The 18,064-nt window shown below is 45.1% G+C and overlaps 2 protein-coding genes across 2 annotated transcripts in view; both read left to right on the top strand.

Moving 5' to 3' along the window:
• LOC119184747 (uncharacterized) overlaps positions 1-18,064 on the top strand; it is a 47,619-nt gene that overhangs the window by 25,227 nt on the left and 4,328 nt on the right. Inside the window, exon 3 of the mRNA XM_037434040.2 lies at positions 7,189-7,960. Within this exon, the coding sequence (XP_037289937.2) occupies positions 7,189-7,960 (772 nt within the window). The remainder of the gene's footprint in view (positions 1-7,188; positions 7,961-18,064) is intronic.
• Positions 7,971-17,350, top strand: LOC142765505 (uncharacterized). The gene is made up of 2 exons (XM_075866597.1): positions 7,971-10,802; positions 12,304-17,350. Exons 1-2 carry the CDS (start codon positions 10,615-10,617, stop codon positions 12,482-12,484), a joined length of 369 nt encoding a protein of 122 aa, XP_075722712.1. The 5' UTR covers positions 7,971-10,614; the 3' UTR covers positions 12,485-17,350.

The raw sequence follows: 18,064 nt of genomic DNA, 5'->3' as shown, positions 1-18,064 counted from the left end.
TTAGCCTTGGTTTTTTCCTTCCTTAAACCTATGACGACGGGGTCAATGACATTAGAGGTTTTAGAATGCAGTTTGTCAACCTAAACTAATAGATTGCTTCACTTCAGTGTCCCTTTAAGGATAACACACAGTGTGTGATTAAGCGAGAAATGATACGCGTAAACCTTAGAGGAGAGGATGAGAGAAGAGTGGATCAGAGAGCACACTGGGGGTAGCTGTTACCTTTGTTGCCATTACGAGAAAGTGGGCTTAGGCAATAGTCGTACACTTTGTTGGAGAAATAACCGATGGTCAGTGAGAGGCAGAATCACAGGCCAAGGTATTAAAGAGTATTTTATAGAGACAGTATTGTGTTTTATAGGACAAAAGAGTGAATTCATGAACGCAGTTAGCAAGTAAAAAAATGAATAATATGACTTGGGTGTTATCGATCTCTTACGTCCTAGCTGCTTTAAAACAGAACTCTGAAGGTTGGGAATAGGCACTATGTAGGAAATTTTAAAGAAACTGCATAATATTTTTAAGTCAACCCAAGTAGAATTCTGTTGGCCCTACACATACTCTACGATGTACAAAATGGCACTATCGGTATGTGTTTTATTATGCCATATGCTGTTTTAGTTTTACACAAAACAGATGCATGCTTAAATGAGAGCCAGTTTGCTTAATTGTGGGCATGCATGCATATGAATTGAAGGGAATTTATATGTGCTGATCAACAGATGTGAAATTGTTGTGCACTGGGTACCGAGAGCTTCACTGAAATAACAGTTTTGCTCTCGCCAAACTGAGCAACTAAGGGACTGGTCAAATGTTTGTGAGCGTGGCAGTCACACATGCTCAGTTCGATTTATTTCCTGCACGCAAATAACGTAGGTTCCACTGGTCTTACAAACTAAGCGTCTCGGTTAAGTTCGTAAATAAATTCATTGTATCTCGGCAGAAAAAGCACGAAAAAGATAGTGGAGTACGAAAAAGTTTTTTTCATTGTGTCGAAGACCTGTCTTCCAGTTTGAAATGTTGATGCCTGGTTGGCATTCTTAGATATATAAGTGGAGGAGAAACTGTTCTACGACCCGTGACCTAATTTTTGTCAAGAAAGTGTAGGGCTCAGTTGTCTCCCCTTTTTTTTTCTTCGCCGCAGGGGCGCCTGCGCAAGTAGGCGTTTGGTGTGTAGCGACACCACGGACCCGAGCTAATGGGGGAGTTTGGGCTCCCTCCCACGCCTAGCCGTGCGTGGCTGAGCCGTGTCCGGGGAAAAGGGGGTCCAGGGGGTTGAGCCGACACTGGGTGATTAGACCTTTAAGGCCCCCCGGCAGAGGCAACACACCCCTTTGGTCCCAGCTTAACGTAGACGGCACCCCTGGGCTGACCCACCCAGGGGAAATCGGCAGTCGCCTTTTCCTGTCTCCACCTCACATTTTCGTCTTTTCTCTTACTTTAAATCTTTCCTGTCCTCTACTCACTTCCATTGACTTCCGTGTTTCCTGGCGGCAAGGGTTAAACCTGTGTGGCTATCCTACCTTGGATACACCATATTCGGTTATAGTGGTGGCGTACGGCTGGCATCTGCAGGGCCTGTACTTACAGACCCTGCAGCGTCCCCTTGTGGGACTCCTTGGTGGGTGGCTGGCGTCGCTGCCGAAAATAAACATTTACATATGGCTAGTTCCTTCCCCCCACTCCCTGATCGTCCTCAGAAAAGAGGGCGCACCGATGAAGTCTTCCAGTTTTTTGGTCACCAGAAAGTATTTTTTTCCCAGATTCCATGTTATCCACGCTGACACACCCGGCAAATGAGTGCGAGCGCTTTCACCTTTTCTAGTTTCAAAGTCTTTGACGGAAATCTTTGGCCCAGGATACAAAGCATCGAGAATGGCAAGTGGTGACCTCTTGTTGGAGCTTCACGACCAGAAACAATATGATAGACTGCCTAATCTAGTGAAATTTGGAGATACCAAATTAATAGTAACCCCACACAGAATCATGAACACCACCCGGGGCGTTGTTTCAGATGATGACCTGTTAGGGCTGACGGAGGCTGAGCTCCTGGAGGGTTTCAGCGAACAGAATGTCGTCAACGCGAAACGAATTAGGATGAGATGTGATGGCAAAAAAGACCAGACTAAGCACTTGATACTTACCTTCAATTCAAGTGTACTGCCCGACTCCGTTGAAGCTGGGTACATCAAGCTTCGAGTGACGCCATATATACCAAACCCTCTACGATGTTTCTAATGTCAGCGGTTCGGCCACAGCTCACAGAACTGCCGAGGCCACCTAACTTGCGCGAAATGCAGTGCTGAGGAACACACATTTGATGCCTGTGAAAACTCTCTTCACTGTGCGAACTGTAATGGGGAGCATGCCGCATACTCACGGTCATGCCCATGCTGGAAAAAAGAAAAGGAAATTGTCACAATTAAAGTAAAACAAAACATTTAATTTAGGGAGGCACGAAGGCAGGTGTCCTGCCTACCTACCAGAAACCAGCTTTGCCGAAGTGGCGCAACAGGGGGCAGCGCCACAACGGCCCCCGGCGGTGGTCTGGCACACGCGTAGTGAGCCAGCGGTGACGCCATCCGCCCCCTCGGTGGTTGCAGCCAGTGCTGCTCCGCCATCCAAGAAAGACCCACCAACCTCCGGGCTGGGTGCCCCGAAGGTCTCGTCTTTTGAGGCAAGGCCCTCAAAAGAAATGCAGCGCCTCGCAAGAGGCGATGGACACAACACCGAGCATGAGGGCGCAGCCAGCGCCTAAGGATCGGCGCGACTTTGTCGACCGATCCAAAAAAGAAAAATCTCGTGTCATGGCCCCTGGAAAGGGTCCGTGAGCTAACTTTACATCCTTGAGCACACAGCACAAAACACATCTAAAATGCACACACAGATCTTACAGTGGAATGTGAGAGGACTTCTCCATAACCTCGATGATATTAGAAAACTTCTTAATAAACATACTCCAAAGGTGCTGTGTGTTCAGGAAACACATCTCAAGTCCACACAAACAAACTTTCTGAAGCAATATGCCATCTTCCCCAAAGACCATGACGACGCTGCCGCTTCGTCGGGTGGTGTCGCTATAATAGTTGATAAAGGTGTTGCCTGTAAGCAATTAAACCTCCGAACTTTCCTTGAGGCAGTTGCTGTCCGAGCAGTGCTGTTCGTGAAGCTACTAACAATTACCTCTATTTACATTCCCCATGCTATCAACTTTCAAAGAGACAATTTCAAAGCTTCATTGATGAACTTCCTCCACCATATATAGTTGTTGGTGATCTAAATGCACATAATCCCTTATGGGGCGACTCCCGTTTAGATGCGCGAGGACGCCTAATAGAACACTTTTTGTTCTCGTCAGGTGCATGCATACTAAACAAAAAAGAACATATTATAGCACTACACACAACACATACCCTTCTATAGACCTGAGTATTGTCTCGAGTACATTAATTCCATATCTGGAGTGGTTCGCCCCGCCGCGGTGGTCTAGTGGCTAAGGTACTCGGCTGCTGACCCGCAGGGCGCGGGTTCGAATCCCGGCTGCGGCGGCTGCATTTCCGATGGAGGCGGAAATGTTGTAGGCCCGTGTGCTCAGATTTGGGTGCACGTTAAAGAATTCCAGGTGGTCTAAATTTCCGGAGCCCTCCACTACAGCGTCTCTCATAATCATATAGTGGTTTTGGGACGTTGAACCCCACATATCAATCAATCATATCTGGAGTGGTTCGTTCTCAAGAGCCCTTTCGGGAGTGACCAATTCCCGATTATGTTGAAGTTAACAAAAGAAGATACATGCTCGCCTGACTTTTCTCGTTGGAACACCAAGTCAGCCAACTGGGAACTGTTCCGAGAAATTACATTTTTAAACGGAGATGACATTGCTGATTTTAATATAGACGATGCTGTAGCATACCTAACAGGTTTTATTATTGACGCTGCAGTGAAATGTATTAAGCAAACTAACGGAATGACCAATAAACATCGCATCCCATGGTGGAACGACGATTGTCGGTAAGCGCGCAATAGAGAAAATAAAGCTTGGAGACTACTCCGAAATTACCCAAAGGCTGGAAACCTCATCAATTTCAAACAGGTTAAGTCCCAAGCTAGAACAACGCGTCGCCTTGCAAAGAAAGAAAGTTGGAATAGGTACATCTCCGGTATAAATTCTTACACCGACGAAACGAAGGTTTCGAATAGGGTAAACAAGTTAATGGGTCAGGAGTCACACGAGTCACACCCCCTACCCTTGGTATGTAGCCGAGGGGAGAGCCTGGAGGAGTAGGCGGACTGCCTAGGCGAACACTTTGAATATGTCTCAAGTGCATCACACTATACAGAACGTTCTTAATATTCAAAGAATGCTAAGAGCGGCAACCCCTTAAATGTAAACGTCCATCCAGTGAGACTTACAACTGCCCTGTCACATTAGCTGAACTTAAGGCATCTCTTGCGTACTGCAACAACTCGGCCCCAGGTGGCAATCGTATAATGTACGAAATGATCAAGTATCTTCACTTTGAAGCACTAAAAACACTCCTGACCCTTTTCAATACCATGTGGGAAGCTGGGTATATTCCCTTGTCATGGAAAGAAGCGATAGTCATCCCGGTACTTAAACAAGGCAATGACCCGCCCTTGGCCGCCAGCTACAGGCCAATAGCGTTAACAAGCTGTCTATGCAAGCTATATGAGAAAATGTTAAACCGGCGCTTAATCCACTTCCTAGAAAGTAACAGTATACTAGGCCCCCTTCAGTGTGGTTTCAGAAAGGGGAGGTCGACAATAGACCACCTTGTTCGTATAGAGACATATATCAGAGATGCATTTATTCATGGGCAGTTTGTACTTTCGGTATTCTTAGACCTGGAGAAAGTGTACGATACCACATGGCGATTCGGGATTCCACGCGATCTTGCCGCCATGGGCATTCATGGGAACATGCTAAACACAATTAAAAGTTATCTGTCTAACCGAACCTTTCGCGTAAAAGTAGGAAATGCTCTCTCTAGATCATTTACCCAAGAGACTGGTGTTCCGCAAGGGGGCGTGCTTAGTTGCACACTCTTTCTTGTAAAAATGAACTCCCTGCAGTCAGTAATTTCAAGCGCGATGTTTTATTCCGTGTATGTTGATGATGTGCAGACGAGTTTCAAATCATGCAATATATCTATCTGCGAACGACAAGTGCAGCTTGGAATGAATAAATTCTCTAAATGGGCGGATGAGACTTGTTTTAAAATAAACACCCAGAAAAGTACTTGCATACTTTTCTCCAACAAACGAGGGGTAATGCCACTACCGAAAATTGCGATCAACGGAGACCAACTCTCTGTGAGCAGCGACCATAAATTTCTGGGAACCACTTTAGATTCTAAGCTCACCTTTATTCCCCATATTAAATATGTAAAAATGAAATGTCTGAAAGCGATGAACCTCCTAAAGCTCCTATCACGTACAACATGGGGTAGTGATCGAAAGTGTCTCTTGAACTTGTACAAAAGCCTTGTCTGGTCGCGCCTTGATTATGCCTCTATAATTTATCATTCCGCAACGCCAAGTGCTTTGAAAATCCTAGACCCCGTTTATGGGTATCCGACTTGCAACCGGTGCTTTCAGGACAAGTCCGATCCAGAGTCTCTATATAGGTAGAGTCGAATCAGTGGTCACTTCACTTGCAGCGATCCTATAGCAGTTTCACTTATTTCATAATGCTACGCACAAATATAAAGCATTCTTTTTATTCAGCTATAAAGGATATGACCGCTGCCACCCTCTTCCATAATCGACCCGCAGCAAGAAAGCCGTTCTCTTTGTGTGTGCGAAACTTAAGTGAGGAAATGGGTGTTCCGCAACATTTACCGCCGTAGCAGTGGCAGCTTATACATTGTGACACTTCATTTGCCGAGATCACTAAACACGCACCAGAAGCACATATTAAAATGCATTTCCGACAATTCCAATCCAACTACTCATGCGTAGAGTTTTATACCGATGCTTCTAAGTCACATGCAGGGGTGGCTTATGCAGTCGTCGGACCATTCTTCTCAAAATCCAGTGTACTGCACCCGGAAACAAGTATATTTACAGCTGATGGTTATGCACTATTGTCAGCTGTGAAGTATATACGGAAATCAAATATACAAAAATCAATTATGTTCACAGACTCGGTAAGCGTCGTAAATGCATTAAGATCCTTTTTCAGATTCAGAAATCCGATAATAATTTAGCTGTATTCCGTTCTGTGTATAGTGTATATGTCCAACCAGCATGTTACTATTTGCTGGGTACCTGGCCATAGAAGCATTGAGGGCAATGTGTTAGCTGACCAAATGGCCACGTCAATTATATTGCGCGCTATTAACCCTACCGCTACTGTTTTTGCAACAGATCTAAATACCTTCCTATGCAAGAAACTGCGAAGCCACTGGCAACGCTTGTAGGACACAGAAATAAATAATAAGCTTCACTTGATTAAGCCGCGGTTGGGTTACTGGCCCTCCGCTACAAGAACACGGCGAACTGATGTCCTATTTTGTCGCCTCAAAATAGGACACACATTTGGTACCCGTAGCTTTCTTCTGACTGGCGATGAACCTCCTACTTGTGGTAGATGTGGCGACAGGCTAACCGTCCTCCACGTCCTCCTGGAGTGTCCAGCAGCTGAAAGAGAGAGAAAGAAATATTTTGCTTTAGCATACCGCAAACATCTTCCTCTACATCCTACTATGTTTCTCGGCGAAGAGCCGCTTTTCGACGCAAAATCAGTCCTTGGCTTTCTAAAAGATGTATTGAATGTTTTTAGCCCAACAAGTTCATAGCGCATCCTTTGTCTAGAGGATGCCGCTGTGATAGCAGCTTTCAATGAGCCCTGGCCTCCATGCTCGTTTTATGGGCTCTGCCGAGGCACTGGTGCTCCACGCCAAGTTTTTATTTCATATACGTATCATTTTTAAAGCATTTTATGTCTCCTTAGCACACATCATTTGTTATTGCCATAATTTAACTATATGTATATTTTACGCACCTACAGCGACTGTTTTTAGGCCCATTTACAGCCACGTCACATCTGTTTTATCCATACTGCATATCGCACAGGTCATTATCATCGCTCTGGCGCTCTTTGGCCACATCTGGCCCTTGTGCCAATAAACTCCACTAATCATCATCTTTTTTTTTCTTGTGCAGAACGACGAATCGAGCATGGACGTTGACCAGCCGGGCCTCATCCCTGCTCATGCAATCAAGAGAGAGATTGAAGACGATTCGACTGAAGGTCTTACATCCTCCTCGACGCAGGAAATTCACGGCGATGACTCTGCCCAGAATGGCGAGGACAGTAATTTTCTGCAGCTTGTCACCTCTTACACTGTCAAAGAAGAGGTTCGTGATGAGGAAGACGAAGAAGGCGTTGAAATCGCAGCTCCCCCGCCTGGTTCCGGCTGTGGAGTAGTTGCTCACGAGGACTCGTCGTCGTGCGCCTTCAAGATTCAGGAGTTCGGCGAGATCCCGGTGGAGGAAATCAAGACCGAAGACGGGGTCACGCCTACGTTTGTTCCGTCTACGTCTGCGGTGCGAGTCAAAACGGAGCCACTCGATGTCTTGACAAACGGCATTTCACACGATCAGGGCTGCCAAGCAGGCGTCGGGAGCAACCCGGTTTCCGTCGCCCTGATGCCGCCTGGACTCGTGAGCGAGCCTTCTTCGTCGGTGGCAACGGGCTCGACGGCATTCGCGGCTAGCAACAGCGGGGTCCTGATAGGTGAGACGGGCATTGTGATTTCAAACGTGCAGTCGGTCTCGAGCACCAGTGCCCAGGAGTGCTTCGCCGAGGACGTCGTGCACTGCCCAAAGTGCATCAACGGCGAGGCCAAGGAGAGGTCTGACAAGTCCACGTGCACGAACATGCCGACACGTACCGTCTTCACGCAGACCGTGGAGCCAGAAAAGCGGACTGTCTGTACGTTGCCACCTTTTTGTTATTATTGTCTTACATATGAATATTATAGTAATAACTATGGGACTTAAAGATCTGTAATAACTGCAGGGGTTTAACATTTCGTACCACAATATGATGGAGGGATGTCACAGTGGCGGGATTTGCAAATTTCGACGATTTCAAGTTTTTTTGACATGCTGGTAAATCTAAGTACATGGGCCTTGAGCATTTTGCCTCGTTCGGAAATGCAGCCAAAGTGGCTGGAATTCAATCCCAGACCTTTCATGTCAGCAGTTCAGCACCATGATCATTTTCTAGAACAGCATGTTGTTAACACTGTAGTTATGTGACAGCTGCATCGAATTGCACCAAACTGTGCCGAAAGACCAATCCTGCTATGTTTCCACTCTTCTTCACCAAAGATGCGCCAAATGAAGTGTTTTCATATTTTGTAAGCTACACTACACTTTCTCGGGGTCGAAAAGCGCTACCGTGCGTCTATTCTCGCGCACACACCACGCTACCGTGACTGTGAGTACAAGTACCTTAGATTAAGGAAAACGTGCGCTTGTGTGGTTGTGATTGGATTTCTTTTCTATAACACCATGAACCGCTTACATAATGTGCGTCGCCAAAAGAACACACAAGCAAAACATCTTTTTCCAGAGACTGCATATGTGCAAGATTTGTTGGACCAGCAGCCACGTCATTCTGAAAATTGAGTGGTGGGGCAGATATGTGAATTCTCATCCCCTTAAGTTTGCAAATACTGAAAATTTAACGTTCGGGGGCCTGTTGTGCCGACAAAACGAACGGGGGAAAAAAACACTGGCGCAGAAAGTCGCCAACTCCCGTATTTACTCGCGTAATCCTCGCACTCGCATAATTCTTGCACCCCCCACATCGCCCAAGAAAAATACGATTTCTTTTTTCCTCGAGCAATTATCGCACCCCCGAAAACTGCCGCAATAATGTCGTCTGCTTGTTCCAGCCAATGATGATGATAGCGTGAGCCGTCTGGCGCCATCTCTTAAGCATCAGGCGTACTATTCTACGCATATTCAATCCAATTCAAGCCAAGCGGAAAAGGCCATTGTGCGTTGCGGCATGTTTTGTCTGTTGTGTCGGTAATCTTGGCACGTTATGGGATGATACTGAAGCTACAGGGCTGCTTTCAAGTTGAAAGTGATTGATCATGCACAAAACAACGGCAACAGGGCCGCCGGCAGGCCTTTCGGAGCATACGAGTTTTGTGTTCGCTACTGGTGACGGCAGCTAAAAGCCACCAAGACGCGTTGGGCCTACCGTGGGCCTAAAACTGGGATTGATGGTAAACTTTATTTCTTTAGAAGGAAACTGTGTACGATTCTGTTAAATATCCAACAGCCAAATACTGACGTCCTACGCTTCGCTTTTGAGGGCCCCTGTTGAGCGACGAACGCTACCGTTATGCCCGCAACGCCCACAAGCTTTGCGTATGGTATTCTAATTCTCGACAATTTGCTTGCACTTTTTGTGTCTCAAATAAATATTGCCTTATGTTGAACCTCTGCTTTTATTGTTGAGGTAAGTTCTAATTAGTACTTCTTAAAGCTTGCTGTAAGTTGCTGGTGTGAGAATCCCGATTTGCGGCCACTTCATTTTCTTTTTCGCTCTGTACGTTTTCGTGGAAAGTTTTCCCCGTGTAATTCTCGCACCCCCCAACTTTGCATCAGTTTTCTGGCAAAAAAGTGCGAGGATTATGCGAGTAAATACGGTAACTTTTCAGAACTGCTCACGCACTGCTTTTCCCCGCATAACGGCAACCGAATTTCCACTTGCCTTAGGCGTGATGTCCGACGCATTGACGACCGCAAACCACAACTTGAATGTTGCTCATGCACCTTGCATGTCTTCGTTTTCATAAACGATGCACGTCGTTGTTTTCAGAATGGGAAAGTTGTTTTCATATGTCTACCTTTTCAAAACGTAACCACTGCAGAGCGTTTCGTTGACTCTGCACGAAACCGCACATCCGCGGCTGCTGATAAGGCGATTGCACGGTTTGTGCTCGTGAGGTCTAGCCTGCGAATATATAACTCAATTTGCACCCCGCCCTAGAAATTTTGCCTTGGAAAACATGAGATGGCTGCAAACGGGACCGCGCTCATGAGCTGAACCGAGGGCAGTTCTCATGGAACCAAGTTTGTGTACTGGCTTGTGAGAACAGTTGCGGTGACTAAAATCTGCCAAGCTTGTAAGTCTAAGCCTGCCGCCTGGTGGGACAGGCGAGAGCCCACATCACGGAAAGCCTTTTCATTGCGCTACAGCGCCTTCAATGAATTGAGCTCGCATGCGCGCAATTGCAGTCTATAACAGTGCAACTATTTTCTGACGCGGATGTGGGCGGCTGGTTGGCGCTGAGAGCAAAAAACGCGCAGCAAGCGGCCACAGCAAAGGCTTCTAACATGCCGAGACAACCCATCCTGACGCCACGCTGCGGCGCATTCTTTTCAAGAGTGAGGCTTGGCAAGATGTCGAATGCCTCACTCTTGAAGAGAGTTTCAAGTTCAAAAGAGTTTCAAGAGTTTTGTGACTAGGAAAATTGAAAGGTATTGCTTCTGAGGTTTTTTTTTATTTCTCTGCTTTTCAAAGCTCCTGCGCAGTCGAGGCAACGACTGTTCGTGGTTAGCTTTATGCCAATGGCGCCGCTCGCGGGTGCTCCACAAAAACGGCGAATTTCGACAAAGTCTGATGACTCCGAGCTGGAATCGCCGGATGACGGTTGCTCCATGGACACTGAAGACTACTTTCATTCTTCCAGCTTTAGTACGGACAGCGAAAGTGAATCGAACGGCCACAGAACATCAGCAGATATTTCCCGGTAAGTTTCGCTTTCTCATCGGTTTATTTCATTGCAGATTCGTAAACTAGCATGAGACGTTTATCCGCACTAGACTAAAAGTTTGCCTTGGCAATATAGAATTCTGATCACGCGTGCCTTGTCCAGCTACTCGAAGCTCTCTGAAACCACACAGCCCAGTTTATTATGTCCCAGTATGACCATCAGCTAAGTTTCGTAAACATCAAATCATTCTTCGGCATAAAAGCGTTAGTACTTTATTGAAAAATCTCTCTCTCATGCCTCGTCCATAGTCTCTAATGCAATTTCCTACATTTATATGATACGCTTATTTTTCCACAAAGCCCCACCTCATGCTGCCTGTCAATCTCTCTCATTCGTCAAAGAATTCATGGCTCTACCAATTTGTTCCAACTCTTTCTTGCCAATAGCCATTGCAGAACGGAATAGTGTACCTGACCTTGTAATAACTAAACGTGATTCTATCAAGTTTTGCAATGCACTATACTTCGTGGCAACTTATCTTGTTAGTGGAGCGGAGGCTATGGAAACAGAGCTTCCACACGTAGTATGCCAGCTTGCAGTTGACTTCTGTGTTGCTCTCTCGCATCGCCAGTATGTCTAGAAAATAATATACATGAAAAATGTGAATGGGTGAAATACTTGGAGGGTTTAGTGTAAATTTTTGTGTCATATGATGAGTATAATTTGCATGGAAAAGTAAGCAGCATGTTTAGCCACAGGCGCTTACCCACTACGTCGTGGACGTCATGTTTATTTTGGAAAGTGGGCGCTCTTGATAGGTTGTGCTACCTAGAAAACAGAAAGAAAAGGGGGACATTCTTGTAGATTTAACTTTAACTGTGTTTTATTAACATCCCCCCGCAATCATTTCATTCTCACAACAAATAAAGCAGCACTTATTTCAGTAGGACAAATAAGAAAGCTATCACTGTAAACCTGAGTGCAATATATGACGCATTAGCAGGCGCCTGCTTCGGTTTTCTAGCTTCCACAGCGCTGTCAAGAAAAGTTGTCAATGATTGAGTTTTTAAAATTTCTTTTAGATTGATTGATTTGGGGGGTTTAACGTCCCAAAACCACCATATGATTATGAAAGACGCTGTAGTGGAGGGCTCTGGAAATTTAGACCACCTGGGGTTCTTTAACGTGCACCCAAATTTGAGTACACGGGCCTACAACATTTCCGCCACCATCGGAAATGCAGCCGCCACAGCCGGGAAAATTTCTTTTAGAGTACATGTATTTTGACTGTTTTGCAATTTCACCTCGTTCATTTCTAAATGCTACTTTTAATGCATTTCTTTAATACATAACTGTTTGAATGTTCCCTTTTCTTATGTATGCTCCCCCCTTACGTAATACCCCAGCAGAGGTATTACGTAAGGGAGGTGGGCATTATTATATTGACCCTTTAAAAGATAAATGATCGCCTCGATGGTGCTGAGCATTGATGTAAGCATATTCGATGTATTCTAAAGGTCACAACTCTTATCTGCAGGGTGTCGACATCGCTTGGGCAGGACCATCTGACGCCGGCTGCGCAAAGGGTCGAGTTCTCTCCGCGAAGACGGCCCGGAATGGACCTTGACCTCGTGCTCTTGGGTGCTCCACGGGGGATTGTCAGAGCCGTCGATATCTTCATGTTGTTTTTCACCACCGAAGTCATCCGAGAGATATGAAACTACATAAACGAGTACGCACAAATGCATATTTTCGAAAAGCCATCGCACGGAGAACGGGACGTATGCTGGAACGAGGTCATCGAGAAGGAGATGTGCAAGTTAATCGGACTTTTGGTATACATAGGAATTGTCCGAGTCCCGCACTTGCAATGTTATTGGAGTCAACGACACGTGTTTTCGGGCATCTTTATGCCGTCGGTGATGACATGGAAAAATGTTCAACACGCTGCTTGCCATCTTGAGTGTGTCTGTTACAGAGGAGATGGTCGCATCCCATGGGGACCTTAACTGCATGTCCTCTCTACTGAAACACATGAGCCAGTCATCCGCGCTTCATTTTCAACCGTGTCAGAAACTTTTCATCAGTGAGAGGATTGTGAAACTTGAAGTTCACTCCGGTACGTGGCGGTTCATTGGGGACAAGCATGTCAAACGGGCATACAAAAGTGGGTGTTGGCAGGCTCGAGAACTGGGTACACTCTTCGCTTCGATGCGTTCAAACAAAGGGGTGAACCTCCTAGTGTGCATTCAGTGGCAATTGACGTGGTGACGCGGCTGTGTGAAAACTATCTTGATCAAGGCTATATCATCTTTTCTGACAACTTTCATATATCAACATCCTTGTTTGTTAATTTACTGGAGCACAAGACACTCGCGTGCGGAAGGATGCGGAAAGATCAGCGCGGGTTCACGAGCATACTGAAAGACCGTCGGTGGGAAAAAAATGCGAAATGGAGAGATGTCTGCTGGCTGCGAGAGGAGGGAGTTTTGCACCTGCAGTAAAAAGACAGGCGCGCTGTGAACATGATGTCTACAGCCCACACGGCTAACGAATTCGTGCTCGCTAAACGAAAAACGAAAATGTGGAACCTGTGGGCTGAACTGTCGGTCGTAAAACCAACGCTCATCGACGAGTTCGAAAAAGGCGTGCCTGTAGCAGACGCATCCGACCAGCTAATTGGATCGAACGGCGCTCTCATGCGGTCTGTGCAGTGGTGGAAAACCCTGTTTTTTCACTGCATAGATGCTGCTGTTGTAAGCAGCTTCATTCTCTCTGAGGAGTATCGTCAGCAGCATCCGGAAGTTCCGGAGCTATCGCGGAGCTCGCGCTTTGATCAGTACGCTTTCAGGCTTGAGCTCGTCTATCAGCTGTTGGGCCTGGATGACCCGCAGGTTGCGACTGCTGCAGACGCTCCTGCTGCATACCTGGCTGATCCGGTGTGTCCCTGTTCCGAGCACCAACCGCAACGAATCAGTAGATACCGCAACTGTAGACTCTGCTATGATGGAAAGAAACATGAGCAAAAAACAAACGTTTACTGCAAAACATGTGCAGTCAGCCTTTGCTTCACCACAAAGAGAAACTGCTTCGCACGGTGGCATGATAAGCACTAGTACTCGTGTTTTTGCATATATGTAAAGTACTTTTCTACTTGTGCTTACATTTGCAGTGTTAATTTATTAGGGCCTTGTATTCAAAGTGTATGTCGCATTTGCTTTTAATGTTTGCCCTGTGCAGAGCAGGTATTTATTTTTATTTTTCTGCGAAATTTGCAGCTAACCTTCTGTTTCACTGCGTCCATAGACTGTGTCACACTGTGGCATGATAGGTGCTAACGCATGTGTTTTTAGATGTGCAAATAACTTTCACTTTACAGAGCTTTGCAGTGCTATTCTATGCAGGCCTTGTATTGAAACTGTATGTTTCGATTTTTTAAAATCATCTGCCTGTGTGAGGTAGCTGTTTTCTGCAAAGCGTGTGCAGCCAATCTTTTTTTTTTCACCGCGTTGAAAAACTGCTTCACGTGGTGTCGTGATAGGTACTAGATCTCATAATATTGTATGTATGTAGTTAATTTTTAAACTGACAGAGCCTATTGCAGTATTATTCTATAGGGTCATTATATTGAAAGTGTGTTTATTTAAATTTTTTAGCATGTTTACTCCATGCTGAGTCACACCAATGTTTTCACACATAGTTTTATTTTTTTACATGTTGTCTTCACACGTTTTTGGTGATATTCATCGTAAATCTGTTTTGTGAAATTCAGGAAAGGCCAATCCTTCCTTCGTCATTTGACACCCCCTACACTTCAGCATCAGCCGTTTTCTGTGGTAGGAATGAAACGTTTCGTGGACTACCCCGAAAAGAAAGAAAGAAACTGTGCACTTGAATCTGAGGGAATTCGTGGGTACTGCTATGTACCTGCACAACTCGGTCCCCACAAACATGAACTGAAAATTGTCCATATCAAAAAGACAACAAACTATATAGCGAGAATAAATGAAAGTACGTGTATCGTACTTGGAGCTATAATTAAAGCTTGCAGCAAGGGAGCGCGCAAGCCACAAATATTGTGGCACGACCCCTTTAAGGCCTGGCTGCACATGTCCACTGAGGCCCATCAGCGCGTAACTGTCCGCCATGACATCATGCCCTCTCCCTATGGAGAGGGTGCGAGAAGTTATAAAGACTACGGTCTTGTTTTATAAATGTGATATTCATACATTGTAAGTGCAATAAAATTGGTCATTTCTGAAAATTTTAGAGTAAAAAATTTCTGCTTCACATGCCGCTTTGAGTCCTTGAAGAACTTGCAACAGGTCCTGGAAAGTCATTGAATATCGTTAAATTTTCGCTTTGGAAACCTGTACGAACCCTGTGTGGGAACCTGAAGGATTCTGAAAGAATTAGTGGGCCTGGGTTAGCTCGCTGACAGAACCCTGGCTTTTAACTGTGGCTGTGCTTTATCCTCTCATTTTACTGCTAACACAGGTATTAACCAAATTAATAGCTGATGGTGTGAATCTTGTGTCCTGGGACATGTATAACTTTTTGAAAGTTAGCCCTGTTAAAACAATATGTGTTATGTACAAAAAGAAATGTGTCTATGTGAATGTCGGTTTGTGTTGTTTATACAGGGTGGCTCAGCTATCTTTAGCCAGAGCTAAAAAATATGCAGACATACACAATGACTACGCGATCCAATGCACGTTGCAGACTGTTGCCTGGAGAGTCTGACTTTTTCGTGCTATGATTAATTGCTTTATTATACATTTATTATTGACTAACTTTAAGCAAAAAATGGACCAGGAATTTTAATGAGAAAGTTGTTCATTGGTTTGCAAAATGTATGAATAAATAGTTTCAAGCTTTATACCTGTAAATTTTTTTGTGTTTTTCTGCTAGCTACAATGGCCTGTAAAATACAAAAAAAAGTCACATGACAAGCCCGCTCGGGCGCCAGGGCACAGGATGATAGTAGTGCTCTCTAAGGTTCCATAAACAAACGACCATGGCATTCGCTTGATTGTGCTGTTTCGACCGGGCTGAGACGATGGGGGTGGTTTTGCGACGAACACATTATGCTATCAGCGACAAAAGCAATAATCGCAGTGACTGCATATCCCTGTCATGAACTGCTGCGAGGTGAGCGTATCGTTTGTACGCGGAGCGTTAAAGAGCTCCAGAATCACAGCGTGGAGAAGCGCGCCAGGGGGTTCGTCGTGTGGTGTTTTTACTGTATTTTGCGGGTATTTGTAGCTAGCAGAGAAATGCTAATAATTCCGTGATAATGGATTCCGTGACATCTCAGTGCGTTGAAATAGGAGAATGAATGAGAAAACGCACCAGGCCTGCACGGAATGTGCAGCAGAGTCTCAACATAAATAGCAGGCTTTCCGGAGTCTGCAGTGAACTTTTTTGGGCGACTACTGCACGTTGGCAAAATGAATAGAGTCTACTCGGACTCCTTCAATAAACATTTTTCACTGAGAGCTCACTCGAACTCGCACGTTTTTCGGTTGTGCTCGCTCAGAATGGAGGCTCCCTTGGAGCCTTAGCGAGTCTGATTGAATCGGCTTGCGAGTGAGTTCACCAAACTGTGGCGAGTATTGCTAGTACTTTCGTGAGATACCCGCCGAATCGTAATTTTCATTTTTGCAGAGTAGGGAAGTATTGACTACACCCATGACTGACCATTCACTGTGGTTATATATAGGTTCATTTGTGTTAGACCGCTCGAAATGTTTTATTGATACTTTCTCCTTTTTTTCATGCACCTGCGTGTTCATTCGACCTTGACCCATTCGCATTCTGACACTGCCTTTAAGGGCCAAACCTCATAAGCGCGAAAATGCACGCGACAGCGATGGACGATGCAACGTAGATCGTCTTCGCGCAATCAGTCGCTAGCGCAGGCAAACCTCATTCACGCAACGGCTTCGGCGAGCGAACTCTACTGTTGCTGGCATGAGGCCGTCTACTCGCACCAAAAAAACCGCGTAGTGAGCGTTATGCAATTTTAAAATAAGATATATTGTTGGAACGGAAAGTGTTTATGAGTGCCTTGCAGCACTTTTTTTTATATGCACTTGCGTAAACATTGCGTTATTTCTTGTTGCGCATACGTGGCTCGGGCAGGGTCACGTGCACCTATGTAGTCTTTGTCTTTTCCAGTTTTTCGCTATTGGCTGCTTGAGCCCAGCACTTCCGGGCGATGAGCGACGGTTTCCAAATCTGGAGAACCGAGCGATCGTGCGAAAACGAGCACGCGCAAATGCCCTGTTTCGTCGCTCATTGCATCGCTCGTCGCTGTCGCGTGCATTTTCGCGCTTATGAGGTTTGCTCTTAACAGTGTGAAAAGGGATTACTAAGCACGTATTTCTGTGTATTATTGTTTTGTTACTCTGTTCATATGGAAAGAAGTGGTGTTGTTTATATTGAAAGAAGCCATGTTGTATGATTTGATTGGTATACTAAGTATGACCATTTCTGTTGTCCCACTGATGTCATTTGCCAAGTGTTTGCTCTAGTCTTGCTTTAGTCTGTTGGTGCCAAATAAACCCATTTGTTAAGCGTCACTTCTGTGTGGTGTTCATTCCTTGACTTAGTCTCATTGTGTCTTCCCACAGTGAATAATTTTACCCGAAATACATATTTAGCGAGAATACTGTGTAAGTGCTTGGGGCTTTACCAGTATTATCTCGTTGAAGCACCACCTGTGAAGAAATGTATGTAAATGTGTCAAATTAATGCATTATTTAAAGGCTCTTGATATTCTATTACTAGAAAAAAATTTGTGTTAATTTATGTGTCGCAGTTACAAATGCACATTTAGTTGTAATTAAAATATGTTTATTTTGAAGTCATTGATGCTGTGTTCTGGCATGCAATGAAATGTCAGGCACAAATTTATTTTTAGGTATGTTCATTTTGAACAAAATATATACTTCTTAAATAGCTCACATGAAATATCAGATTGAATGACTCGTTTAATGTGGTAGTACCTTCGGTAAAGTGACCATATGCAACAGAACAGTGCAAAGTGAAGTTCACTGAGACTAGCTCTTTATATATTGCTCTTCCTTGCGAAAAAGAAAAAAGTGTACACCGTTGTGTAAATAGTGCCTCGAAGGGTTATAGTGGCCAAAGGTTCCATAGTTACGTGCACTGGGGTCTTCAAGTCCTACAGCATCTAGTGAAGCCATTTTTCTCAATGGGACGTAATACACAGAAAGAGATTTCATCAACACTCTCCTGAAGAAAATACCACTGAACTTTGGGCAAGCTTACAA

Source organism: Rhipicephalus microplus, chromosome 6, assembly GCF_043290135.1.
Source record: "Rhipicephalus microplus isolate Deutch F79 chromosome 6, USDA_Rmic, whole genome shotgun sequence".
Taxonomy (NCBI): Eukaryota; Metazoa; Arthropoda; class Arachnida; order Ixodida; family Ixodidae; genus Rhipicephalus; species Rhipicephalus microplus.
This window is presented reverse-complemented; position numbering and strand designations above follow the sequence as displayed.